General features: G+C 55.6%; 1 protein-coding gene across 3 annotated transcripts in view; it reads left to right on the top strand.

Moving 5' to 3' along the window:
- LOC132382867 (sarcoplasmic/endoplasmic reticulum calcium ATPase 1) overlaps window positions 1–23,227 on the top strand; it is a 111,617-nt gene extending 88,390 nt beyond the window's left edge. The window contains exons 26-37 of one of the 3 annotated variants that reach the window (XM_059953345.1): window positions 239–289; window positions 1,187–1,231; window positions 2,972–3,016; window positions 5,891–5,935; window positions 8,328–8,372; window positions 9,164–9,232; window positions 11,539–11,622; window positions 17,186–17,251; window positions 18,624–18,698; window positions 20,369–20,440; window positions 22,191–22,271; window positions 22,982–23,227. In XM_059953345.1, coding sequence (XP_059809328.1) covers window positions 239–289; window positions 1,187–1,231; window positions 2,972–3,016; window positions 5,891–5,935; window positions 8,328–8,372; window positions 9,164–9,232; window positions 11,539–11,622; window positions 17,186–17,251; window positions 18,624–18,698; window positions 20,369–20,440; window positions 22,191–22,271; window positions 22,982–23,013 — 710 coding nt within the window. In that variant the 3' untranslated portion in view covers window positions 23,014–23,227. Of the gene's footprint in view, window positions 1–238; window positions 290–1,186; window positions 1,232–2,971; window positions 3,017–5,890; window positions 5,936–8,327; window positions 8,373–9,163; window positions 9,233–11,517; window positions 11,623–17,185; window positions 17,252–18,623; window positions 18,699–20,368; window positions 20,441–22,190; window positions 22,272–22,981 lie in introns of those variants that run through there. The other 2 variants (XM_059953346.1, XR_009508485.1) reach the window with 2 other exon arrangements.
- Window positions 23,228–27,050: the final 3,823 nt, after the last annotated feature.

Here is a 27,050-nt window from a genome sequence, read left to right as displayed (position 1 = left end):
TGTCCAGCAGCTCTCCCTCCTCGCCACCAGTCTCAAAGCGATCCCTCTTCACTGCCCCTCCCCATTTGCCGCCACCCCTCAGATGATCCCCCCCCCCCGTGCATCTCCCTCTCAGCCTCCCTTCCCACAGCACTCCCTCCTCGCAATCCTCCCTGAGTGACCAGCTGCTGAGCACAGGGTGGGGATCTGTCTCAGACCGGTCAACAGTTCAGCATGTGATCATATGTTCTCGTTACAGGAGGCATCTCATATGAGAACCTGGATGCTGTGGAGGAGAATCATTCAGAAGGTAGGACACACTTGGATACATGCCCCAGGGTCCCCCTGTGAATACCGACACACTCCCCGGGACCCCCTGTAAATACTGATACACTCCCCGGGACCCCCTGTAAATACTGATACACTCCCCGGGACCCCCTGTAAATACCGACACGCTCCCCGGGACCCCCTGTAAATACCGACACACTCCCCGGGACCCCCTGTGAATACCGACACGCTCCCCGGGACCCCCTGTAAATACCGACACACTCCCCAAGACCCCCTGTAAATACCGACACGCTCCCCGGGACCCCCTGTAAATACTGATACACTCCCCGGGACCCCCTGTAAATACCGACACGCTCCCCGGGACCCCCTGTAAATACTGATACAATCCCCGGGACCCCCTGTAAATACCGACACACTCCCCGAGACCCCCCGTAAATACCAACACGCTCCCCGGGACCCCCTGTAAATACTGATACACTCCCCAGGACCCCCTGTAAATACCGACACACTCCCCGGGACCCCCTGTAAATACTGACAACCTCCCCAGGACCCTCTGTAAATACTGACACACTCCCCGAGACTCCCTGTAAATACCGACATACCCCCCGGGACCCCCTGTAAATATCAACACACTCCCCGAGACCCCCTGTAAATACCGACACACTCCACTGACAAGCTATGCAGAACCTTTGAATTAACTGGTGAATGTAATCAGATGGGGCAGGTAGAGATGGAGGGACACATTGGGCTGTTGTGAATAAAATGTCTGAACTGCTGTTATTTGCACCTTTCTCTCTCCATCTCCCTGTCCCTCCTCCCTCTCGCCCTGTCATTCCCACCCCTCCCCCACTTGCCTTGCCCTTCCCTGCCCTCCCCCCCTCGCCTCGCCCTCTCCCCTTGCCCTCCCCTCTCCTTGCAGATTACCTGAACCCAGAGTCCGACACTGGAAGTGCTTCTTCAGAGGGTGAGGACTGACTTGCTTTGACCCTGTCCACACTCCCCACTACTGCCGACACCATGGGACAGACTGACTCCCATGCCCACTGTCTGTGTGTCTAGACGGCTGCAAGTACTGACTGTCTGCCCACAGACCAGGGCCACAGTGATCTATACCTGTGCTTTATAGGTGACTGTGTCTGAGAGCGGATGGTGAGATGGCCCATCCTCTCTGAACAATAGGACTTCCAAAACACAACAGCACACTCCCCAGGTCACCCTGCAAATCCCAAAGGCTCCCAGGACCCCCTATACAATACAATCCCCAAGACTCTCTATAAATACCAACACTCTCCTCTGCACTCCCTGTAAATACCAACACTCTCCCCGGAACCCCCGTGAATACCGACATGCTCCCCGAGACCCCCTCTGAATACCGACACACTCCCCGGGACCCCCTGTAAATACCGACACTCTCCCCGGGACCCCCTGCGAATACTGACACACTCCCCAGGACCCCCTGTAAATACCGACATACTCCCTGGGACGCCCTGTGAATACTGACACACTCCCCAGGACCCCTGTAAATACAGACACACTCCCTGGGACCCCCTGTAAATCCTGACACACTCCCCGGGACCCCCTGCGAATGCTGACACACTCCCCAGGACCCCCTGTAAATACCGACAACCTCCCCGGGACCACCTGTGAATACCGACACACTCCCCGAGACCCCCTGTAAATACCGACACGCTCCCCGGGACCCCCTGTAAATACCGACACTCTCTCCGGGACCCCCTGTGAATACCGACAACCTCCCCGGGACCCCCTGTGAATACCGACACACTCCCCAGGACCCCCTGTAAATACCGACAACCTCCCCGGGACCCCCTGTAAATACCGACATACTCCCCGAGACCCCCTGTAAATACCGACACGCTCCCCGGGACCCCCTGTAAATACCGACACTCTCCCCGGGACCCCCTGCGAATACTGACACACTCCCCAGGACCCCCTGTAAATACCGACATACTCCCTGGGACGCCCTGTGAATACTGACACACTCCCTGGGACCCCCTGTAAATCCTGACACACTCCCCGGGACCCCCTGCGAATACTGACACACTCCCCAGGACCCCCTGTAAATACCGACAACCTCCCCGGGACCCCCTGTAAATACCGACACGCTCCCCGGGACCCCCTGTAAATACTGACACACTCCCCGGGACCCCCTGTAAATACCGATATACTCCCCAGGACCCCTGTAAATACCAACACACTCCACTCCATTCCACTTAACTGGTGGATCTAATCAGATGGGGCAGATGGAGATGGAGGAACACGTTGGGCTGTTGTGAATAAAGTGTCTGAACTGTTGTTGTTTGCTCCCTTCTCTCCTCTTCTCCCTGTGTCCCCTCATCCCCCCTCGTCTTTCTCTCCCTCCAATCCCCTTTCCCTTCCTCTTATCCCCTCTCCCTCTGTCTCTTTCTACACCTCCATGTCACTTCCCCTTCCCCTTTCTATGACCTCTCATTACTCCCTCCTCCTTCCTCTCCATCTTTCCCTCTCATTCCCCCTCCGCCTCTCTTTCCCCATCTCATTCCCTCTCATTCCACTTCCAATTCCTCTCTCTGCCCCCTCCCATTCGCTCTCCCCCTCCCCTCTCCCCTGCCCTCCCCCCTCACCTCACCCTTCCCCTCTCCCCCTGCCCTCCCCCTCTCTCACCTCGCCCTCCCTCCTCTCACCCTACCCTCCCCTCTCCTTGCAGATTACCTGAACCCAGAGTCCGACGCTGGAAGTGCTTCTTCAGAGGGTGAGGACTGACTTGCTTTGACCCTGTCCACACTCCCCCCTACTGCCGACACCATGGGACAGACTGACTCCCATGCCCACTGTCAGTGCGTCTAGACGGCTGCAAGTACTGACTGTCTGCCCACAGACCAGGGCCACAGTGATCGATACCTGTGCTTTATAGGTGACTGTGTCTGAGAGCGGATGGTGAGATGGCCCATCCTCTCTGAACAATAGGACTCCCAAAACACAACAGCACATTCCCCAGGTCACCCTGCAAATCCCAAAGTCTCCCAGGACCCCCTATAAATAACAATACATTCCCCGAGACTCTATAAATACCAACACACTCCTCTGCACTCCCTGTAAATACCAACACTCTCCCCGGGACCCCCTGTGAATACCGACACGCTCCCCGAGACCCCCTGTGAATACCGACACGCTCCCCGGGACCCGCTGTGAATACTGACACGCTCCCCGGGACCCCTGTAAATACCGACATGCCCCCCAGGACACCCTCTGAATACCGACACACACCCCGGGACCCCTGTAAATACCGACATGCCCCCCAGGACACCCTCTGAATACCGACACACACCCCGGGACCCCTGTAAATACCGACATGCCCCCCAGGACACCCTCTGAATACCGACACACACCCCGGGACCCCTGTAAATACCGACATGCCCCCCAGGACACCCTCTGAATACCGACACACACCCCGGGACCCCTGTAAATACCGACATGCCCCCCAGGACACCCTCTGAATACCGACACACACCCCGGGACCCCTGTAAATACCGACATGCCCCCCAGGACACCCTCTGAATACCGACACACACCCCGGGACCCCTGTAAATACCGACATGCCCCCCCAGGACCCCTGTGAATACCGACACGCTCCCCGGGACACCCTCTGAATACCGACACGCTCCCCGGGACCCCCTGTGAATACCGACACTCACCCCTGGACCCTTGTAAATACCGACACGCTCCCCGGGACCTCCTGTAAATACCGACACACTCCCCGGGACCCCCTGTAAATACAGACACGCTCCCCGAGACCCCCTGTAAATACTGACACGCTCCCCGGGACCCCTGTGAATACCGACACACTCCCTGGGACCCCCTGTAAATACCGACACACTCCCCGAGACCCCCTGTAAATACTGACACGCTCCCCGGGACCCCTGTAAATTCTGACACACTCCCCGGGACCCTCTGTAAATACCGACACACTCCCCGGGACCCCCTGTAAATTCTGACACACTCCCCGAGACCCCCTGTGAATACCGACACACTCCCCGGGACCCCCTGTGAATTCTGACACACTCCCCGGGACCCCTGTAAATACCGACACGCTCCCCGAGACCCCCTGTAAATACCGACACACTCCCCGGGACCCCCTATAAAGACTGACACACTCCACGGGACCCCCTGTAAATACTGACACACTCCCCGGGACCCCCTGTAAATATCGACACGCTCCCCGAGACCCCCTGTGAATACAGATACTCTCCCCAGGACCCCCTGTGAAAACTGACACACTCCCCGAGACCCCCTGTAAATTCTGACACACTCCCTGGGACCCTCTGTAAATACCGACACACACCCCGGGACACCCTGAAAATACCAACACGAACCCCGAAACCCCCTGTAAATTCTGACACACTCCCCTGGACCCTTGTAAATACCGACACACTCCCCGGGACCCCTGTGAATTCTGACACACTCCCCAGTACCCCTGTAAATACCGACACACTTCCCGGGACCCCCTGTGAATACCAACACACTCCCCGAGACCCCCCGTAAATACTGATACACTCCCCAGGACCCACTGTAAACACCGACACGCTCCCCGAGACCCCCTGTGAATACCGACACACTCCCCGGGACCCCCTGTAAATACCGACACACTCCCAGGACCCCTGTGAATACCGACACACTCCCCGGGACCCCCTGTAAATACCGACACGCTCCCCAGGACCCCCTGTAAATACCAACACACTCCCCAGGGACCCCCTGTGAATACCGACACACTCCCCAGGGACCCCCTGTGAATACCGACACACTCCCCAGGATCCCTGTAAATACCGACACACTCCCCAGGACCCCCTGTAAATACCAACAAGCTCCTCAGGACCCCCTGTAAATCCTCAGAATCTCCCCAGGACCCCTGTGAATACTGACACAGTCCCCAGGACCCACTGTAAATACCGACACACTCCCAGGACCACTGTAAATACCGACACACTCCCAGGACCACTGTAAATACCGACACACTACCCGGGACCCCCTGTGAATACCGACACGCTCCCCAGGACCCCCTGTAAATACCGACACACTCCCCGGGACCCCCTGTAAATACCGATATACTCCCCAGGACCCCCTGTAAATACCAACACACTCCACTCCATTCCACTTAACTGGTGGATCTAATCAGATGGGGCAGATGGAGATGGAGGAACACGTTGGGCTGTTGTGAATAAAGTGTCTGAACTGTTGTTGTTTGCTCCCTTCTCTCCTCTTCTCCCTGTGTCCCCTCATCTCCCCTCGTCTTTCTCTCCCTCCAATCCCCTTTCCCTTCCTCTTATCCCCTCTCCCTCTGTCTCTTTCTACACCTCCATGTCACTTCCCCTTCCCCTTTCTATGACCTCTCATTACCCCCTCCTCCTTCCTCTCCATCTTTCCCTCTCATTCCCCCTCCGACTCTCTTTCCCCAATCTCATTCCCCCTCATTCCACTTCCAATTCCTCTCTCTGCCCCCTCCCATTCGCTCTCCCCCTCCCCTCTCCCCTGCCCTCCCCCCTCACCTCACCCTTCCCCTCTCCCCCTGCCCTCCCCCTCTCTCACCTCGCCCTCCCTCCTCTCACCCTACCCTCCCCTCTCCTTGCAGATTACCTGAACCCAGAGTCCGACGCTGGAAGTGCTTCTTCAGAGGGTGAGGACTGACTTGCTTTGACCCTGTCCACACTCCCCCCTACTGCCGACACCATGGGACAGACTGACTCCCATGCCCATTGTCAGTGCGTCTAGATGGCTGCAAGTACTGACTGTCTGCCCACAGACCAGGGCCACAGTGATCTATACCTGTGCTTTATAGGTGATTGTGTCTGAGAGCGGATGGTGAGATGGCCCATCCTCTCTGAACAATAGGACTCCCAAAACACAACAGCACATTCCCCAGGTCACCCTGCAAATCCCAAAGTCTCCCAGGACCCCCTATACAATACATTCCCCGAGACTCTCTATAAATACCAACACACTCCTCTGCACTCCCTGTAAATACCAACACTCTCCCCGGGACCCCCTCTGAATACCGACACGCTCCCCGGGACCCCCTGTGAATACCAACACACTCCCCGGGACCCCCTGTGAATACCGACACACTCCCCGGGACCCCCTGTGAATACCGACACACTCCCCGGGACCCCCTGTGAATACCGACACACTCCCCGGGACCCCTGTGAATACCGACACACTCCCCGGGACCCCCTGTGAATACCGACACACTCCCCGGGACCCCCTGTGAATACCGACACACTCCCCGGGACCTCCTGTGAATACCGACACGCTCCCCGAGACACCCTGTAAATACAGACACACTCCCCGGGACCCCTGTGAATACTGACACACTCCCTGAGATCCCCTGTAAATACCGACACACTCCCCAGGACCCCCTGTGAATTCTGACACACTCCCAAGGGCCCCATTAAATACCGACACACTCCCCGGGACCTCCTGTAAATACCTACACACTCCCCGAGACCCCCTGTAAATACTGACACGCTCCCTGAGACCCCCTGTGAATACTGACACACTCCCCGAGACCCCCTGTGAATACTGACACGCTCCCCGGGACCCCTGTAAATACAGACACGCTCCCTGAGACCCCCTGTGAATACCGACACACTCCTTGGACCCCCTGTGAATACTGACACGCTCCCCAGGACCCCTGTGAATACCGACACACTCCCCGGGACCCCCTGTGAATACTGACACACTCCCCGGGACCCCCTGTAAATACCGACACACTCCCCGGGACCCCCTGTGAATACCGACACTCTCCCCGGGACCCCCTGTGAATACCGACACACATCCAGGACCCCCTGTGAATATTGACACACTCCCCGGGACCCCCTGTGAATACCGACACACTCCCCGGGACCCCCTGTGAATACCGACACTCTCCCCGGGACCCCCTGTGAATACCGACACACATCCAGGACCCCCTGTGAATATTGACACACTCCCAAGGGCCCCATTAAATACCGACACACTCCCCGGGACCTCCTGTAAATACCTACACACTCCCCGAGACCCCCTGTAAATACCTACACACTCCCCGAGACCCCCTGTAAATACTGACACGCTCCCTGAGACCCCCTGTGAATACCGACACACTCCCCGAGACCCCCTGTGACTACTGACACGCTCCCCGGGACCCCTGTAAATACAGACACACTCCCTGGACCCCCTGTGAATACTGACACGCTCCCCAGGACCCCTGTGAATACCGACACACTCCCCGGGACCCCCTGTGAATATTGACACACTCCCCGGGACCCCCTGTGAATACCGACACACTCCCCGAGACCCCCTGTGACTACTGACACGCTCCCCGGGACCCCTGTAAATACAGACACACTCCCTGGACCCCCTGTGAATACTGACACGCTCCCCAGGACCCCTGTGAATACCGACACACTCCCCGGGACCCCCTGTGAATATTGACACACTCCCCGGGACCCCCTGTGAATACCGACACACTCCCCGGGACCCCCTGTGAATACCGACACTCTCCCCGGGACCCCCTGTGAATACCGACACTCTCCCCGGGACCCCCTGTGAATACCGACACACTCCCCGGGGCCCCCTGTAAATACTGACACACTCCCTGAGACCCCCTGTGAATACCGACACGCTCCCCGGGACCCCCTGTGAATACCGACACACGCCACTGACAAGCTAAGCAGAACCTTTGAATTAACTGGTGGATGTAATCAGATGGGGCAGGTAGAGATGGAGGAACACGTTGGGCTGTTGTGAATAAAATGTCTGAACTGTTGTTGTTTGCTCCCTTCTCTCCTCTTCTCCCTCTCCCTCCTCCCTGTGTCCCCTCATCCCCCCTTGTCTTTCTCTCCCTCCAACCCCCTTTCCCTTCCTCATCCCCTCCCCTCTCTGTCTCTTTCTACACCTCCACATCTCTTCATCTTCCCCTGTCTGTGACTCTTCTATGACCTCTCATTATCCCCTCCTCCTACCACTCCACCTTTCCCCCTCCCCTGTGTCTCTCATTTCCCCTCTCCCCCTGCCCTCCCCTCTCCTTGCAGATTACCTGAACCCAGAGTCCAACGCTGGAAGTGCTTCTTCAGTGGGTGAGGACTGACTTGCTTTGACCCTGTCCCCACACTCCCCCCTACTGCCGACACCATGGGACAGACTGACTCCCATGCCCACTGTCTGTGCGTCTAGACGGCTGCAAGTGCTGACTGTCTACCCACAGACCAGGGCCACTGTAATTTATACCTGTGCTTTATAGCTGACTGTGTCTGAGAGCGGTTGGTGAGATGGCCCATCCTCTCTGAACAACAGAAACAGGGCCTTTCTGCCACACACAGTGCCAAATTAAAATCTCTTCTGCCTACAAAATATCCATTCCCCACACGTTCACCTGTCTAACAGCCTTTTAAACACCTATGTGATATCTGTCTGCACCATCACCCTGGGACCACATTCTCAGAGCCATCAGTCTCTGTAAAAGAATCGTCATCTCCGCCTTGTTTTAAACATTCCATCTGGTAGGAACGTTTTCATCCTGGGGAAATAGATCCCAGCTGTCTACTCTATCTGTTCCTCTGATAATCTTATCAGCCTCTGTCAGCTCAACTCCTCAGCTTCCATCTTCAAACACAAGGGCCTGACTTGAATTTACTTCCTCCTCTGATAAAGGCAAGCGTGTCCTATGCCACCTTTCCCGGGTACAAACGTGCCGTATGCCACCTTTCCCGGGTACAAACGTGTCCTATGCCACCTTTCCCGGGTACAAACGTGCCGTATGCCACCTTTCCCGGGTACATTACACCTTGCTTTATAATCTCACCCTCTCGAGGTTTAAGGCTCCCGCCGTGGATTCATCAACTCTTGTACCCGATTGCTCACCCTGCAGGCCGCATGAAGCCACATGCCAACTCGGGAACCCAGGAGACCACAAAGGCTCAGGTTCTCTACATTGCAGGTGAGTACCCTTGTCTCACCTTGGTTCTGTGTGCGGGGCCTCTCCCCCCAGCGCTGCTGAGAGTAAACCCTAACCCTAACCCTCTGCAGGGGCCAGCACTGTAACATTGTGGTCATGTACCCTGGAGCTTGTGTTACTGATGTTTGTGGTAACAGAATTTGATCAGTTAGGGCTGTGTTGGCAAAAGCACAGCAAGCCACCCCAGATTTTGTTGATCATTGATTCATTAAGACCATAAGACATAGGAGCAGAATGCGGCCATTCAGCCCATTGAGTCTGTTCTATCATGGCTGATTTATTATCCCTCTCAATCCCACTCTCCTGCCTTCTCCCTGTAACCTTTGATGCCCTGGCTCATCAAGAACCTATCAACCTCAGTTTTAAATACAGGCAATGACTTGGCTTCCACAGCTGCCTGTGGCAAGGAATCCCCCAGATTCACCGCCTCTGGCTGAAGAAATTCCTCCTCATCTCTGTTCTAAATGGATGTCCCTCTATTCCAAGGCTGGGCCCGTTGGTCCGAGACTTCCCCCACCATGGGAAACATCCTTTGCAAATTCACTCTGCCTGGGTCTTTGAATATTCGACAGATTCTCCCCTCATTCTTCAATACTCCAGTGAGTATTGTGCCAGAGCCATCAAACACTCTTCACATGTTAACCCTTCCATTCCCAAAATCACCCTGGTGATGAACCTCCTCTGGACTGTCTCCAATGCCAGCACATCTTTTCTTAGATAAGGGGCCCAAATCTGCTCCAAGTGTGGTCTGACCTTATAGAGCCTCAGCATCACATCCTTGCCCTCTCAGAATCAATGTGAACATTGCATTCACCTCCCTCAGCACCAACTCAGCCTGCAAGTCAACCTTTGCTGACAAATGAAACAGCAAATATTTTCGCACCACAGGCAGGCGGGTGCCGGTAGTTGTTGGAGTGTTTTCTGCCTGGAGGTCGGTGACCCGCTCTTTGAGATCTTTATAAATGACTTTGAAGCGGAAGGGTGTTAGTAAACGGCGGATGGCACAAGGCTGGTTGGTGTGGTGGATAGTGTGGAAAGTTGTCATCGGTTACAACAAGACAGTGACAGATGCAGAGCTGGGCGAGAAGTGGCAGATGGAGTTCAAGATTTACGAAGGGAGCCGTGGAGTGGCAAATGGAGTTTACGTCATTCGGATCAGTGCAAGGAGTTGTGTTCAGGGCAGGATTTTCACAGTGAACAGCAGGGTCGCTGTGGTAGGGCAGAGGGACCCAGGGGTCACAGCTACATGGTTCCACCAGAGTGGAGTCGCAGGTAGACAGGGTGAGTACAGGGGTGTACAAATGGTGACTGCACTCCGGTCACCCTGCTCTAGGAAAGAAGCCTTTGAGCTGGTGAGAATGCAGAGAGATTTACGAGGCAGTTGCCTGGACTCGAGGGACTGAGTTATGGAGAGAGGGTGGCATTTTATTCCTTAGAGTGCAGGACCTTATAGAGGTGTAAAAATCCACAAGGGGCACAGATAGGGTGAAAGCACACAGTCATTTTCCCCAGAGTTAAGGTGAGGGGGGAGAGATTTAATAGGGACCTGAGGGGCAACTTTATCACCCAGAGGGTGGTCTGTATCTGGAATGAGCTGCCAGAGGAAGTGATTGCGGCAGGTTCGTTGTTTAAGACACTCAAACAGGTACATGGACGGGAAAGGTTTAGACCAGGAACTCCCAAGCTTTTTGTGGCATTGGGCCCCCACCGTTAACCGAGGGGTTGGGAGGAATATGGTAGAACGTGGATATATGGGATGATCTGGGCCGGTACGAACTGGTTGGGATGAAGGGTCTCTTTCTGTGCTCTATGTGAGGGAGTGTGTGGGAGATGGGAGGAGAGGTGACAACGAGAAGGAGGGGTGACATACCAGGAGGGGAAAGGACGGTAAGGAAGCAGGAGGCAGTGGGGTGGTGAGAAAGGAGGGAGAAAGAGAGGCTGGTGAGGGGCGACAGAGGGGGCTGCAAAGAGGGAGGAAAACAGACCAATCAGGTCTACTGGTTGTCCCCACACTCCGTGGGATCTTTCTGTGCACACCAACAGCCCACAGTTTGGAACTGGAGATTTCTGAAGACCCTGAAAATTATTCTCTTCCCTTCCCCATCATCGCCTCTTCTCCTCTCCCCTCCTCCCCCTCACTGACCCTCCTCCCCTCCTCTCCCCTCACTGACCCTCCTCCCCCTCCTCTCCCCTCACTGACCCTCCTCTCCCTCCTCCCCCTCACTGACCCTCCTCTCCCTCCTCCCCCTCACTGACCCTCTGCCCAGATCCATTGTGGACTCCCCCAGCAGTGGTCAGCAAGAAGATGGGAGAGGACATGGTCTACGCCATCCCCAGCAGCAAGCCCAGAGTGAGCCTCGACAGTGAGGGAGGTGAGTCTGGTCCCATCGGGCGGAGGTGAAGTTTGTCAGCAGTCCCGAGGCAGGGGTGTCCACAGGAGAGACCCCATGGGCCGTTGAGAACGGGTGGGAAGATAACTGCCTAAAGATTGTGTGGGTAGGTGCGGGGTGACAGACAGAACAGGAGTGAGAGTCAGCCATTCGGCCCATCGAGCTGTTTCATGACTCTGTAAGATCACGGCTGGTCTGGCCATGGACTCAGCTTCACCTTTTCCCCATAAATCTTAATTTCCCTGCGATGCAAAAAATCTCCTCTGTTCTAGCATGTACGGCTCCCCTGGACAGAGAATTCCACAGATTCAGTGCCCTCTGGGAAAAGCAGTTTCTCCTCATCTGAATACCCCTCGTTCTAGTCTCACCTACCAGTCGAAGCAACTTTCCTGCCTCTATCTTATCCTTAACTTTCAGAATTTTATATGTTTCTTTAAGATCCCCTCTCATTCTTCTGAATTCCAGTCAATACTGTCCCAGACAGCTCAATCTCTTATCATAGGCTGAACCTCCCTCACCTCCAAAATCAACCTGGGAGTGTGAGTGTGAGTGTGAGTGTGAGTGTGTGTGTGAGTGTGTGTGTGTGTGTGTGTGTGTGTGTGTGTGTGTGTGTGTGTGTGTGTGTGTGTGTGTGTGTGTGTGTGTGTGTGTGTGTGTGTGTGTGTGTGTGTGTGTGTGAGATACGTGCAGATGCTGTTCAATTTGGAGAAGTGTGAAGTGATTCACTTTCAGAGGTTAAACTTGAGGCAGAGTACGAGGTTGATGGAGATCCACCAGTGGATGTGGTGTGTATGAGTTTCAGTAACTCTGGTTATACCACACTCGTAAGGCGCCCCATGGTAAGCCCATTCTGAAAATCGTGAGGTATTCAGGGAAACCCGGCTGGGTGGATTCAGAATTGGCTTGTCCACCGATGGTAGAAGGTGGCAGTACTCTGCCTGGAGGTTGATAACCGGTGGAGTTCCACAGGGATCCTGCTCTTTGTGATTTTTATAAGTGGTTTGGGTGAAGAATTGGAACGGTGGGTTAGAAAGTTTGCGGACAACGTTCTGTATTTTTTTACCAGCTACGTGGACCAACCATTGTTCTGAACAGAAAATTTTTACATGGCCTGAAAATTGCACAACTCTTTAAATGTTTTTTTTTTTGTAAAAAGCATATTAGGAATATTTATAATGAAAATTGAAAAATCATGTACTTTTGATTTTATTTATTAATTGAAGGGTATAACAAGATCTTTTTCTTTTTGGACCCCTGGCTCCCAGTGGAGCATAAGCTATTGATGACTTCCTGTCCAAAGTTGATGCTCTGGTTGCAGTTCATCAATGTTTCCACAATCCATTGCATCCACTGTACAAGGGATTGGCCTGTACAGCTCCAGCAGAGTCCTGTTGACCAGTCTCACCCGTTTCCATCTCTCACCATGGAGACGTAGGGTTGGACTTTCAGGGGCCTGTAATGAAATACAGTACAATAAAGAAAATATTTCCCATTTTGTAAACTTTTTCTTTATTCCAGTGGTGTGACAACAAAGGCTGTGTGCACGGGAGTGTTTCAGTTACCTGCTGGCAGTGTTTACAGATGACACAGACGTTAACGGTGTTGTGGATAATGTAGAACATTCTAGGTTACAATGGGACATTCACAGGATACAGAGAAGTGGCAGATGGACTTCTACCCAGAAAAGTATTGTGATTCACTGTGGAAAGTCAAACTTGAAGGCAGAGTACAAGATTAACGGTTGGATTCTTGACTGTGTGGAGCAAAAGAGGGATTTTTGGGTCCCACAAAGTTACCATGCATCGATGGGGTGTCCATGAAGGTGTATGACAAGGCGGTCTTCAATCGTCAGGGGATTGATTTCAAGGGCCGCGAGGTACTGTTGCAGCTCCATAAAACTCTGGTTAGACCACACCTGGAATACTGTGTTCATTTCTGACTTCCGATGTGGAAGCTTTAGAGAGGGTGCAGAGGAGATTCACCAGGATGCTGTCTGGATTAGAGAGGGTGCAGAGGGGATTCACCAGGATGCTGCCTGGATTAGAGAGGGTGCAGAGGAGATTCACCAGGATGCTGTCTGGATTAGAGAGGGTGCAGAGGAGATTCACCAGGATGCTGTCTGGATTAGAGAGGGTGCAGAGGGGATTCACCAGGATGCTGCCTGGATTAGAGAGGGTGCAGAGGAGATTCACCAGGATGCTGTCTGGATTAGAGAGGGTGCAGAGGAGATTCACCAGGATGCTGCCTGGATTAGAGAGGTTGCAGAGGAGATTCATCAGGATGCTGCCTGGACTAGAGAGGTTGCAGAGGAGATTCATCAGGATGCTGTCTGGATTAGAGAGGGTGCAGAGGAGATTCACCAGGATGCTGTCTGGATTAGAGAGGGTGCAGAGGAGATTCACCAGGATGCTGTCTGGATTAGAGAGGGTGCAGAGGAGATTCACCAGGATGCTGCCTGGATTAGAGAGGGTGCAGAGGAGATTCACCAGGATGCTGTCTGGATTAGAGAGGGTGCAGAGGGGATTCACCAGGACGCTGCCTGGATTAGAGAGGGTGCAGAGGAGATTCACCAGGATGCTGCCTGGATTAGAGAGGGTGCAGAGGAGATTCACCAGGATGCTGCCTGGATTAGAGAGGTTGTAGAGGAGATTCACCAGGATGCTGCCTGGATTGGAGAGGGTGCAGAGGAGATTCACCAGGATGCTGCCTGGATTAGAGAGGGTGCAGAGGAGATTCACCAGGATGCTGCCTGGATTAGAGAGGGTGCAGAGGAGATTCACCAGGATGCTGCCTGGATTAGAGAGGGTGCAGAGGAGATTCACCAGGACGCTGCCTGGATTAGAGAGGGTGCAGAGGAGATTTACCAGGATGCTGCCTGGATTAGAGAGGGTGCAGAGGAGATTCACCAGGATGCTACCTGGATTAGAGAGCATATTTTAGGAGGATAGTTTGAAAGAGCCATGGCTTTTCTCTTTGGGGTGAAGGAGGATGAAAGCTGACTTGATAGAGGTGTACAAGATGATAAAATACGTAGAGCATGATGGTCAGCACCCTTTTCCCAGCTGGATCGCCCAATATCAGAGCACGTCCGTTTAAGGACCCAGTCTATTTGGTCTATGCCGGTGACTGTGAGGCAAGGTACAACTTCAACGCCATATTGAAATTTGCTGACGGCATCACTGTCATTGGCCAAGTCAAAGTGGTGATGAATCAGTGTATAGGACGGAGAGACAATCTGGTTGAGTGATGCTTCTCAGCGACCTCTCACTCAACATCAACAAAACCAGAGGGTTATTGACCATAAGAGGATGAAGCCCGAATCCTTCAGTCCGTCCTCAGTAGGAGAGGGTCAGTAACTTAAAATTCCTTGTGTTACCGTATCAGAGGATCTATCCTGGGACCAGCAGGTAAGCGCTATCACAGAGTAGGCACAATAACGCCTCTACTTTCGTAGAAGTTTGCGTAGAGTCAGCAAGTCAGCCGTGGAGACACCAGTGCCACTGAGACACCAGTGCCACTGAGACACCAGTGCCACTGAGACACCAGTGCCACTGAGACACCAGTGCCACTGAGACACCAGTGCCGTGCAGACACCAGTGCAGTGGAGACACCAGTGCCGTTCAGACACCAGTGCTGTGGAGACACCAGTGCAGTGGAGACACCAGTGCCGTGGAGACACCAGTGCCACTGAGACACCAGTGCCACTGAGACACCAGTGCCGTGGAGACACCAGTGCCACTGAGACACCAGTGCCACTGAGACACCAGTGCCGTGCAGACACCAGTGCCGTGGAGACACCAGTGCCACTGAGACACCAGTGCCACTGAGACACCAGTGCCGTGCAGACACCAGTGCAGTGGAGACACCAGTGCAGTGGAGACACCAGTGCCGTGGAGACACCAGTGCCACTGAGACACCAGTGCCACTGAGACACCAGTGCCGTGCAGACACTAGTGCCATGGAGACACCAGTGCAGTGGAGACACCAGTGCCGTGCAGACACCAGTGCCATTGAGACACCAGTGCCGTTGAGTCACCAGTGCAGTGGAGACACCAGTGCCGTGCAGACACCAGTGCCATGGAGACACCAGTGCCGTGCAGACACCAGTGCAGTGGACACACCAGTGCAGTGGAGACACCAGTGCCACTGAGACACCAGTGCCACTGAGACACCAGTGCTGTGGAGACACCAGTGCAGTGGACACACCAGTGCAGTGGAGACACCAGTGCCGTGGAGTCACCAGTGCAGTGGACACACCAGTGCAGTGGAGACACCAGTGCCACTGAGACACCAGTGCCATTGAGACACCAGTGCAGTGGAGACACCAGTGCCATTGAGTCACCAGTGCAGTGGAGACACCAGTGCCGTGGACACACCAGTGCCGTGGACACACCAGTGCAGTGGAGTCACCAGTGCCACTGAGACACCAGTGCCGTGGACACACCAGTGCAGTGGAGACACCAGTGCCACTGAGACACCAGTGCCATTGAGACACCAGTGCAGTGGAGACACCAGTGCCACTGAGACACCAGTGCCATTGAGTCACCAGTGCAGTGGAGACACCAGTGCCGTGCAGACACCAGTGCCGTGGACACACCAGTGCAGTGGAGTCACCAGTGCCACTGAGACACCAGTGCCGTGGACACACCAGTGCCGTGGAGACACCAGTGCCACTGAGACACCAGTGCCATGGACACACCAGTGCAGTGGAGTCACCAGTGCCGTGGAGACACCAGTGCCATTGAGTCACCAGTGCAGTGGAGACACCAGTGCCATGCAGACACCAGTGCTGTGCTGACACCAGTGCCATTGAGACACCAGTGCCATTGAGTCACCAGTGCCATTGAGACACCAGTGCCATTGAGTCACCAGTGCCATTGAGACACCAGTGCCATGGAGACACCAGTGCCATTGAGTCACCAGTGCAGTGGAGACACCAGTGCCGTGCAGACACCAGTGCCGTGGAGACACCAGTGCCATTGAGTCACCAGTGCAGTGGAGACACCAGTGCCGTGCAGACACCAGTGCCATTGAGACACCAGTGCCGTGCAGACACTAGTGCCATGGAGACACCAGTGCAGTGGAGACACCAGTGCCATTGAGACACCAGTGCCATGCAGACACCAGTGCAGTGGAGACACCAGTGCCATGCAGACACCAGTGCAGTGGAGACACCAGTGCAGTGGAGACACCAGTGCCGTGCAGACACCAGTGCAGTAGAGACACCAGTGCTGACACATTTCTCAGTTTTATTCACTAATTTGCAGAGTTTGTCTTCTGGTTGTTGATCAGTCCATGTTTATGTGTGGTTTCCTTCTCTGATGTATTTCTTCATTTTGCTGTAAACGCCTGCAAGGACGTCAATCTCTCGGTAGTATGTGATGACATATATATGGCTTGATAATGAGTTTACTTTGAGCTTTGAGGCAGGGTGGACAGTGTTTCTGAGGTGGAAATGGCCAGCACCACAGGACATCTATTTAAGGACCAGTCCTACACCGCTCCATTCTCAGCTTTATGTTCTAACCTGCTGTTTCATCTGCAGACTACATGAACCCGGATTCTGACATAGGACCGTTCCAGACCAAGGCAGAGATTCACTGTGCCGTTGGTGAGATCACTCACTCACTTGGGGGTTCTCGTTGTGTGTGAGTCATGTCCATCAAAGAGCAGATACAATGGGGAATGGCAGAGGTTCGGCTGCAGAGGATTGATGGAGTCTGACTGTCCAGATCAGTCTCTGCCCTCTCTCTCCCCATTCCTCCCTCACCTCCCCCTCTCTCTCCCCTCTCCTGCTCCCCTTCTCTCCGCCTTGTCCCCATCCCTCTACTCTTCTCCTTCCACTCCCGCTCTCTCCTCCTTCTTCTTCTCTCCCTTCCTGTTTCACTCCCTCCCCATCCCCCTCCAACCCTCTCTCTCCCCTCTCCTGCTCCCCTTCTCTCCGCCTTGTCCCCATCCCTCTACTCTCCACCTTCCACTTCCACTCTCTCCCTTGCTCTCTCCTCCTTCCTCTCCTCTCCCTTCCTGTTGCACTCCCTCCCCATCCCCCTCCAACCCACTGCCTCCCCATCCCCTCTCTAATTCCTTTTCCCCACCTTGATGTATTCCTGTATAACTGATCTGTCCAGGATGGCACATGAAAACGCTTCACCCTGTCTTGGAACAGGTGCTGAGCCTCACTAAACATTCTGTCTTGCAGACCTCACTCAGATCAGATCGAGGCAGAGCGATAACAGAGCGCAGAATAAAGTTAAAAGTTACAGAGAAAGTGCAGGCAGGCAGTAAGGTTCACAACGAGGTAGAAAGCCTCTCCTACCCCCTCTACTGAGAAAGCTCTCACCCTCTCTGTCTGTCTGTCCCCTCTGTCTGTCTGTGTGTCCCTCTGTCTGTGTGTCCCCCTCTGTCTGTGTGTCCCTCTGTCTGCCTGTCCCCCTCTGTCTGTGAGTCCCTCTGTCTCTCTGTCTCCCAATCTCTCCTTCAGATTAAGGATTCCATCTTGAACATTTGATGCTGTTTTGAAGTCCTGGTGGTACCACTTTCTGAGAAGGGAATGGAAGTCTGCAGAGAGGGAGGGGTGTGGTGTGGGAGGGGGTGTATTGAGAGAGAGGTGGTGTGGGAGGGGTGTATTGTGGGAGGGGGTGTGGTATGGGGGTGTATTGTGGGAGGGGGTGTGGTGTGGGAGGGGTGTATTGTGGGAGGGGGTGTGGTATGGGGGTGTATTGTGGGAGGGGGTGTGGTGTGGGAGGAGCATATTGTGGGAGGGGGTGTGGTGGGAGGGGGTGTATAGTGGGAAGGGGTGTGGTGGGAGGGGGTGTATTGAGGGAGGGGGTGTATTGAGGGTGGGGTGTGGTGTGGGAGAGGGTGTATTGTGGGAGGGGGTGTGGTGGGAGGGGCTGTGGTGGGACAGGGTGTATTGAGGGAGAGAGTGGTGTGTGAGGGGGGGGGGGGGTTACAGCCATACAATATCTCCCTCCTTTTCCCAGATGCTGAGGTCTATGAGCCGATGAGCAGACAGGTGAACAGTTACCACAAAGAGCAGTCGAACAGCGATGATGAAGGTCAGTGTGTTTACACAGACTGAATCTCCCTCCACACCGTCTCATCACACACTCCTGGGGTCAGACACAGAGTGAAACTCCCTCCACATCGTCCCATCACACACTCCCGGGGTCAGACACAGAGTGAAACTCCCTCTATACTGTCCCATCAGACACTCCTGGGGTCAGACACAGAGTGAAACTCACTCCACACTGTCCCATCTCACACTCCTGGGTTCAGACACAGAGTGAAACTCCCTCTATACTGACCCATCACACACTCCTGGGGTCAGAGACAGTGTGAAACACCCTCCACGCCGTCCCATCACACACTCCCGGGGTCAGACACAGAGGGAAACCCCTCCACACCGTCCCATCACACACTCCCGGGGTCAGACACAATGTGAAACTCACTCCACACCGTCCCATCACACACTACCAGGGTCAGACACAGAGTTAAACTCCCTCTATACTGTCCCATCACACACTCCCCGGGTCAGAACCAGAGTGAAACTCCCTCTATACTGTCCCATCAGACACTCCTGGGGTCAGACACAGAGCGAAACTCACTCCACACCGTCCCATCACACACTCCCGGGTCAGACACAGAGTGCATCTCACACCACACCGTCCCATCTCACACTCCTGTGGTCAGACACAGAGTGAAACTCCCTCTATACTGTCCCATCACACACTACTGGGGTCAGACACAGTGTGAAACTCCCTCCACACCATCCCATCACACACTCCCGGGGTCAGACACAGAGTGAAACCCCCTCCACACCGTCCCATCACGCACTCCAGGGGTCAGACACAGAGTGAAACTCCCTCCACACCGTCCCATCACACACTCCCGGGGTCAGGCACAGAGTGAAGCTCCCTCGACACTGTCCCATCACACACTCCCGGGGTCAGACACAGAGTGAAGCTCCCTCCACACCGTCCCATTACACACTCCCGGGGTCAGACACAGAGTGAATCTCCCTCCACACCGTCCCATCACACACTCCCGGGGTCAGACACAGAGTGAATCTCCCTCCACACCGTCCCATCACACACTCCCGGGGTCAGACACTGAGTGAAGCTCCCTCCACACCGTCCCATCACACACTCCCGGGATCAGACACAGAGTGAATCTCCCTCCACACCGTCCCATCACACACTCCCAGGGTCAGACACAGAGTGAATCTCCCTCCATACCGTCCCATCACACACTCCCGGGGTCAGACACAGAGTGAAGCTCCCTCCACACCGTCCCATTACACACTCCCGGGGTCAGACACAGAGTGAATCTCCCTCCACACCGTCCCATCACACACTCCCGGGGTCAGACACAGAGTGAATCTCCCTCCACACTGTCCCATCACACATTCCCGGGGTCAGACACAGAGTGAATCTCCCTCCACACCGTCCCATCACACACTCCCGGGGTCAGACACTGAGTGAAGCTCCCTCCACACCGTCCCATCACACACTCCCGGGATCAGACACAGAGTGAATCTCCCTCCACACCGTCCCATCACACACTCCCAGGGTCAGACACAGAGTGAATCTCCCTCCACACCGTCCCATCACACACTCCCGGGGTCAGACACTGAGTGAAGCTCCCTCCACACTGTCCCCTCCCACAATCCTACTGAGGGATCTCTATACTGCCCCACCTTCACCCCTCCTCCTGCATTCTCTCCCAGATTACGAGAAGATGGAATCGTCGGAGAACTCCAACGTGCCCGGTGCAGGCACAGTGCAGATGTCAGACGAAGGTACGCAAGTAGGCAGCAGGCTGATGAGGTGACCTTGGGATCCAGTGAGAATGCAAACTGGCAGGGCTAGAGACAGTGGCAATTTCAGCAAGTCTTCCAAGGGGAAGTCAAGTGAGCTGGGTCTTTGCGCTTTGGAATATGTCCAAAGATCCCTGGAAGTTGCTGTGCAAGTTGATAGGGAGGTCCAGCAGGCATTGAATTCAGGGTCTGTGAGGTAATGTTGAAGCTTCATAAATCTCTGGTTCAACCTGGAACACTGTTTCCATCCTCATTAGCTCATGATAACGAGAGGGGCTGAGAGGGAGGAAGAAGGGAAAAATGGGGTGGGGGCTGTGAGAGATGGGAGGGGGGGCCTGGTTGATGAAAGGAAGGGGGCAAGGGCAGAGGAGGGAGGGAGATGAAGGGAGGGGAGGAGTGAGATGGAGGAAGAGGTCAGTGGGAGAGAAGGGGAGAGGAGAGTGAGGAGGACAGGAGGTGAGCGGAAGGTAAGGAGAGTGGGAGGAGAGGAGGGGGAGAATTTGGGTAGTATGGGATGAGGAGGAGGGGGTGGGGAGGATAGGGGCCGGGGGGGGGCAGAGTTGTGAGAGTGGAGGGGGTGGGAAGGTAAGGACAGAGGGGATCGGATGATGCCGGGGGGGCAGAGTTGTGAGAGTGGAGGGGGTGGGAAGGTAAGGACAGAGGGGATCGGATGATGCCGGGGGGGCAGAGTTGTGAGAGTGGAGGGGGTGGGAAGGTAAGGACAGAGGGGATCGGATGATGCCGGGGGGGCAGAGTTGTGAGAGTGGAGGGGGTGGGAAGGTAAGGACAGAGGGGATCGGATGATGCCGGGGGGGCAGAGTTGTGAGAGTGGAGGGGGTGGGAAGGTAAGGACAGAGGGGATCGGATGATGCCGGGGGGGCAGAGTTGTGAGAGTGGAGGGGGTGGGAAGGTAAGGACAGAGGGGATCGGATGATGCCGGGGGGGCAGAGTTGTGAGAGTGGAGGGGGTGGGAAGGTAAGGACAGAGGGGATCGGATGATGCCGGGGGGGCAGAGTTGTGAGAGTGGAGGGGGTGGGAAGGTAAGGACAGAGGGGATCGGATGATGCCGGGGGGGCAGAGTTGTGAGAGTGGAGGGGGTGGGAAGGTAAGGACAGAGGGGATCGGATGATGCCGGGGGGGCAGAGTTGTGAGAGTGGAGGGGGTGGGAAGGTAAGGACAGAGGGGATCGGATGATGCCGGGGGGGCAGAGTTGTGAGAGTGGAGGGGGTGGGAAGGTAAGGACAGAGGGGATCGGATGATGCCGGGGGGGCAGAGTTGTGAGAGTGGAGGGGGTGGGAAGGTAAGGACAGAGGGGATCGGATGATGCCGGGGGGGCAGAGTTGTGAGAGTGGAGGGGGTGGGAAGGTAAGGACAGAGGGGATCGGATGATGCCGGGGGGGCAGAGTTGTGAGAGTGGAGGGGGTGGGAAGGTAAGGACAGAGGGGATCGGATGATGCCGGGGGGGCAGAGTTGTGAGAGTGGAGGGGGTGGGAAGGTAAGGACAGAGGGGATCGGATGATGCCGGGGGGGCAGAGTTGTGAGAGTGGAGGGGGTGGGAAGGTAAGGACAGAGGGGATCGGATGATGCCGGGGGGGCAGAGTTGTGAGAGTGGAGGGGGTGGGAAGGTAAGGACAGAGGGGATCGGATGATGCCAGGGGGGCAGAGTTGTGAGAGTGGAGGGGGTGGGAAGGTAAGGACAGACGGGATCTCATGGATGGCGGTCTCTCTGCAGAAGCTCTGAGAATGGAGAGGTGTCGCCTCTTGTTCCTGAGCAAGTTCAAGGGTAAAACCTCTGGCAACAGCCGGCTGGCAGGTGAGTGTGGAGAGTAGGGAGGGGAGAGGGCGAGTGAAAGAGCGAAGGGAGTGCAGGGGAGAGAGATGGGTAAAGGGTTAAGAGGGAGGGGAGCAAGAGTGGGAAGTGAGACAGGGCGATGCGGAATGAGGGAGGGAAAGTGAAATAGACTGAGGGTGGAGTGGGGAAAGGTGATTGGAGGTGAGAGTGGGTAGTGGGGTGGAGGAAGGGAAGGTGAGGGAGAGAAAAGCAGGGTGGGAGAGTACGTGGAGGGAGGGAGTGTACACGAGGATGGAATAGGGGAAAAAAGGTGAGGGAGAGAGTGAGGGGAGGAGGACAGGAAAGAAGGAGCGAGTGGAGCAGAAGGAAAGACGGGAGAAGGAGAGGAAGGAGGGGAGGGCAGTGAATACAGGGAGTGTGTGGGGAGGGAGGGGGAGATGGAGATTTGGACGGAATGGAAAGAATAGTGGATGAGAAGGGGAAGGTGTCAGGAGGGGAGTGGATGGAGGGAGAACGGGAAGGGGAGAGGGAGGGAAAGAGGAAGTGATAAAAGGGAGGGGTAAATGGAGGATGGGGAACAATGGAAAAAGAGTAAAATGGAAGGAGGAGAGTGCAGGGAAAGGTGAGGAGATGGACAGAGGGATACAGATGAATGGGGTGGGGTGTTTGAGGAAAACTGACAGGACCACAGCTCCCCACCTCCTGATACCACCCTGTCCCTGTGTTTGCAGATGTTGTGGTCGCCCTGAGGAACCCACGCTGAACCCAGACACACATCTGGATTTCACTGGTCCCAATCCCCCTCCCCGACTCCATGACACTCTCTCTACCTTACACCCTCCTCTATCACCCTCCCTCCCCGTCTGTCACCCCTCCCCATCTCCATGACACCCTCCCTCCCTACACCCCTTTTCATCTCCATGACACTCTCTCTACCTTACACCCTCCCCTGTCTCTGTCAACCCCTCCCTCCCGTCTCTATCACCCCTCCCTCCCCGTCTGTCACCCCTCCCCATCTCCATGACTCCCTCCCTCCCTACACCCCTCCCCATCTCCATGACTCCCTCCCTCCCCGTCTGTCACCCCTCCCCATCTCCATGACTCCCTCCCTCCCTACACCCCTCCCCATCTCCATGACTCCCTCCCTCCCTACACCCCTCCCCATCTCCATGACACCCTCCCTCCCTACACCCCTCCCCATCTCCATGACACCCTCCTTCCTCAGTCTGTGTCATCCCCTCCCTCCCCTACACGCCTCCCCTGTCTGTCACTTCCTCCTTCCCCCATCTCTGTCAACCCTCCCACTTCCCTAGCCTCTCCCTAACTCTGCCACCCCTACCTCTGCTTCACCCCTCCTTTATTCTTTCATCGCACTCTCCCCTACACCTCTCCGTCCCTCTGCCCCATTTGAATCATGTGAGCATTTCTCTGGATATTTACAAAATATTAAATGTTACACAAAGTGACGTCTCTTGTGTTCATATGGAACAGTGGGGGTGGGGTTCTGTTGGGAGTGAATGGAATGGGGTGGGTCCCATTGAGGGTGAATGGAATGGGGTGGGGTTCTGTTGGGAGTGAATGGAATGGAATGGGTCCCATTGAGGGTGAATGGGAAGGGATGGGGTCCCACTGATGGAAGGAGTTTGGATGGTGGGGGTGAATGGGAAAGGGTGGGGCTCTGATGAGAGTACAGACATTGGGAGTGAATGGAATGGGGTGGGGTTCGGTTGGGAGTGAATGGAATGGGGTGGGTCCCATTGAGGGTGAATGGAATGGGGTGGGGTTCTGTTGGGAGTGAATGGAATGGGGTGGGTCCCATTGAGGGTGAATGGAATGGGGTGGGGTTCGGTTGGGAGTGAATGGAATGGGGTGGGTCCCATTGAGGGTGAATGGGAAGGGATGGGGTCCCACTGATGGAATGGGACTTTGGATGGTGGGAGTGAATGGGAAAGGGTGGGGCTCTGATGAGAGTGCAGACATTGGGAGTGAATGGAATGGGGTGGGTCCCATTGAGGGTGAATGGAATGGGGTGGGGTTCTATTGGGAGAGAATGGAATGGGGTGGGTCCCATTGAGGGTGAATGGAATGGGGTGGGGTTCTGTTGGGAGTGAATGGAATGGGGTGGGGTTCTGTTGGGAGTGAATGGAATGGGGTGGGTCCCATTGAGAGTGAATGGAATAGGCTGGGGTTCGGTTGGGAGTGAATGGAATGGGGTGGGTCCCATTGAGGGTGAATGGAATGGGGTGGGTCCCATTGAGGGTGAATGGAATGGGGTGGGGTTCGGTTGGGAGTGAATGGAATGGGGTGGGTCCCATTGAGGGTGAATGGAATGGGGTGGGGTTCTGTTGGGAGTGAATGGAATGGGGTGGGTCCCATTGAGGGTGAATGGAATGGGGTGGGGTTCGGTTGGGAGTGAATGGAATGGGGTGGGTCCCATTGAGGGTGAATGGAATGGGGTGGGGTTCGGTTGGGAGTGAATGGAATGGGGTGGGTCCCATTGAGGGTGAATGGAATGGGGTGGGGTTCGGTTGGGAGTGAATGGAATGGGGTGGGTCCCATTGAGGGTGAATGGAATGGGGTGGGGTTCTGAGTGAATGGAATGGGGTGGATCCCATTGAGGGTGAATGGAATGGGGTGGCGTTCGGTTGGGAGTGAATGGAATGGGGTGGGTCCCATTGAGGGTGAATGGGAAGGGATGGGGTCCCACTGATGGAATGGGAGTTTGGATGGTGGGGGTGAATGGGAAAGGGTGGGGCTCTGATGAGAGTACAGACATTGGGAGTGAATGGAATGGGGTGGGGTTCGGTTGGGAGTGAATGGAATGGGGTGGGTCCCATTGAGGGTGAATGGAATGGGGTGGGGTTCTGTTGGGAGTGAATGGAATGGGGTGGGTCCCATTGAGGGTGAATGGAATGGGGTGGGGTTCGGTTGGGAGTGAATGGAATGGGGTGGGTCCCATTGAGGGTGAATGGGAAGGGATGGGGTCCCACTGATGGAATGGGACTTTGGATGGTGGGAGTGAATGGGAAAGGGTGGGGCTCTGATGAGAGTGCAGACATTGGGAGTGAATGGAATGGGGTGGGTCCCATTGAGGGTGAATGGAATGGGGTGGGGTTCTATTGGGAGGGAATGGAATGGGGTGGGTCCCATTGAGGGTGAATGGAATGGGGTGGGGTTCTGTTGGGAGTGAATGGAATGGGGTGGGGTTCTGTTGGGAGTGAATGGAATGGGGTGGGTCCCATTGAGGGTGAATGGAATAGGCTGGGGTTCGGTTGGGAGTGAATGGAATGGGGTGGGTCCCATTGAGGGTGAATGGAATGGGGTGGGGTTCTGTTGGGAGTGAATGGAATCGGGTGGGTCCCATTGAGGGTGAATGGAATGGGGTGGGGTTCGGTTGGGAGTGAATGGAATGGGGTGGGTCCCATTGAGGGTGAATGGAATGGGGTGGGGTTCTGTTGGGAGTGAATGGAATGGGGTGGGTCCCATTGAGGGTGAATGGAATGGGGTGGGGTTCGGTTGGGAGTGAATGGAATGGGGTGGGTCCCATTGAGGGTGAATGGATTGGGGTGGGGTTCGGTTGGGAGTGAATGGAATGGGGTGGGTCCCATTGAGGGTGAATGTGAAGGGATGGGGTCCCACTGATGGAATGGGAGTTTGGATGCTGGGGGTGAATGGGAAAGGGTGGGGCTCTGATGAGAGTACAGACATTGGGAGTGAATGGAATGGGGTGGGGTTCGGTTGGGAGTGAATGGAATGGGGTGAGTCCCATTGAGGGTGAATGGGAAGGGATGGGGTCCCACTGATGGAATGGGAGTTTGGATGCTGGGGGTGAATGGGAAAGGGTGGGTCTCTGATGAGAGTACAGACATTGGGAGTGAATGGAATGGGGTGGGTGCCCATTGGGAATGGATGAGGCACCATTGGGTGGATGGTGGGTGAGAATGGGAAGTGCTGGGTCCCGTTGGGAGTGTGGGCAGTGCGGGTGATAGGGAAGGGTTGGGTACTGTTGAGAGTGCGGGTGAATCGGAGGGGGTGGGGTCCCATTATGAGTGTGGACGATGGGAGGTGATGGGTCCCATTAGGAGTGTGGACGATGGGAGGGGGTGGGTCCCATTGGGAATGTGGACGATGGGAGGGGGTGGGTCCCATTAGGAGTGTGGACGATTGGAGGGGGTGGGTTCCATTAGGAGTGTGGACGATGGGAGGGGGTGTGTCCCATTGGGAGTGTGGACGATGGGAGGGGGTGGGTCCCATTGGTAGTGTGGACGATGGGAGGGGGTGGGTCTCATTGGGAGTGCGGACGGTGGGAGGGGGTGGGTCCCATTGGGAGTGCGGACGGTGGGAAGGGGTGGGTCCCATTGGGAGTGTGGACGGTGGGGGTGAATGGCAGCAGGTGACATCCCATTGGGAGTGTGGACGATGGGAGGGAGTGAGTCTCATTGGGAGTGTGGACGATGGGAGGGGGTGGGTCTCATTGGGAGTGCGGACGATGGGAGGGGGTGGGTCTCATTGGGAGTGCGGACGGTGGGAGGGGGTGGGTCCCATTGGGAGTGTGGACGATGGGAGGGGGTGGGTCTCATTGGGAGTGCGGACGGTGGGAGGGGGTGGGTCCCATTAGGAGTGTGGACGGTGGGAGGGGGTGGGTCCCATTGGGAGTGTGGACGGTGGGAGGGGGTGGGGTCCCATTGGGAGTGCGGACGGTGGGAGGGGGTGGGTCCCATTGGGAGTGCGGACGGTGGGAGGGGGTGGGTCCCATTGGGAGTGCGGACGGTGGGAGGGGGTGGGTCCCATTTGGAGTGT

The sequence above is a fragment of the Hypanus sabinus genome, chromosome 29 (genome assembly GCF_030144855.1).
Source record: "Hypanus sabinus isolate sHypSab1 chromosome 29, sHypSab1.hap1, whole genome shotgun sequence".
Lineage (NCBI taxonomy): Eukaryota > Metazoa > Chordata > Chondrichthyes > Myliobatiformes > Dasyatidae > Hypanus > Hypanus sabinus.
This window is presented reverse-complemented; position numbering and strand designations above follow the sequence as displayed.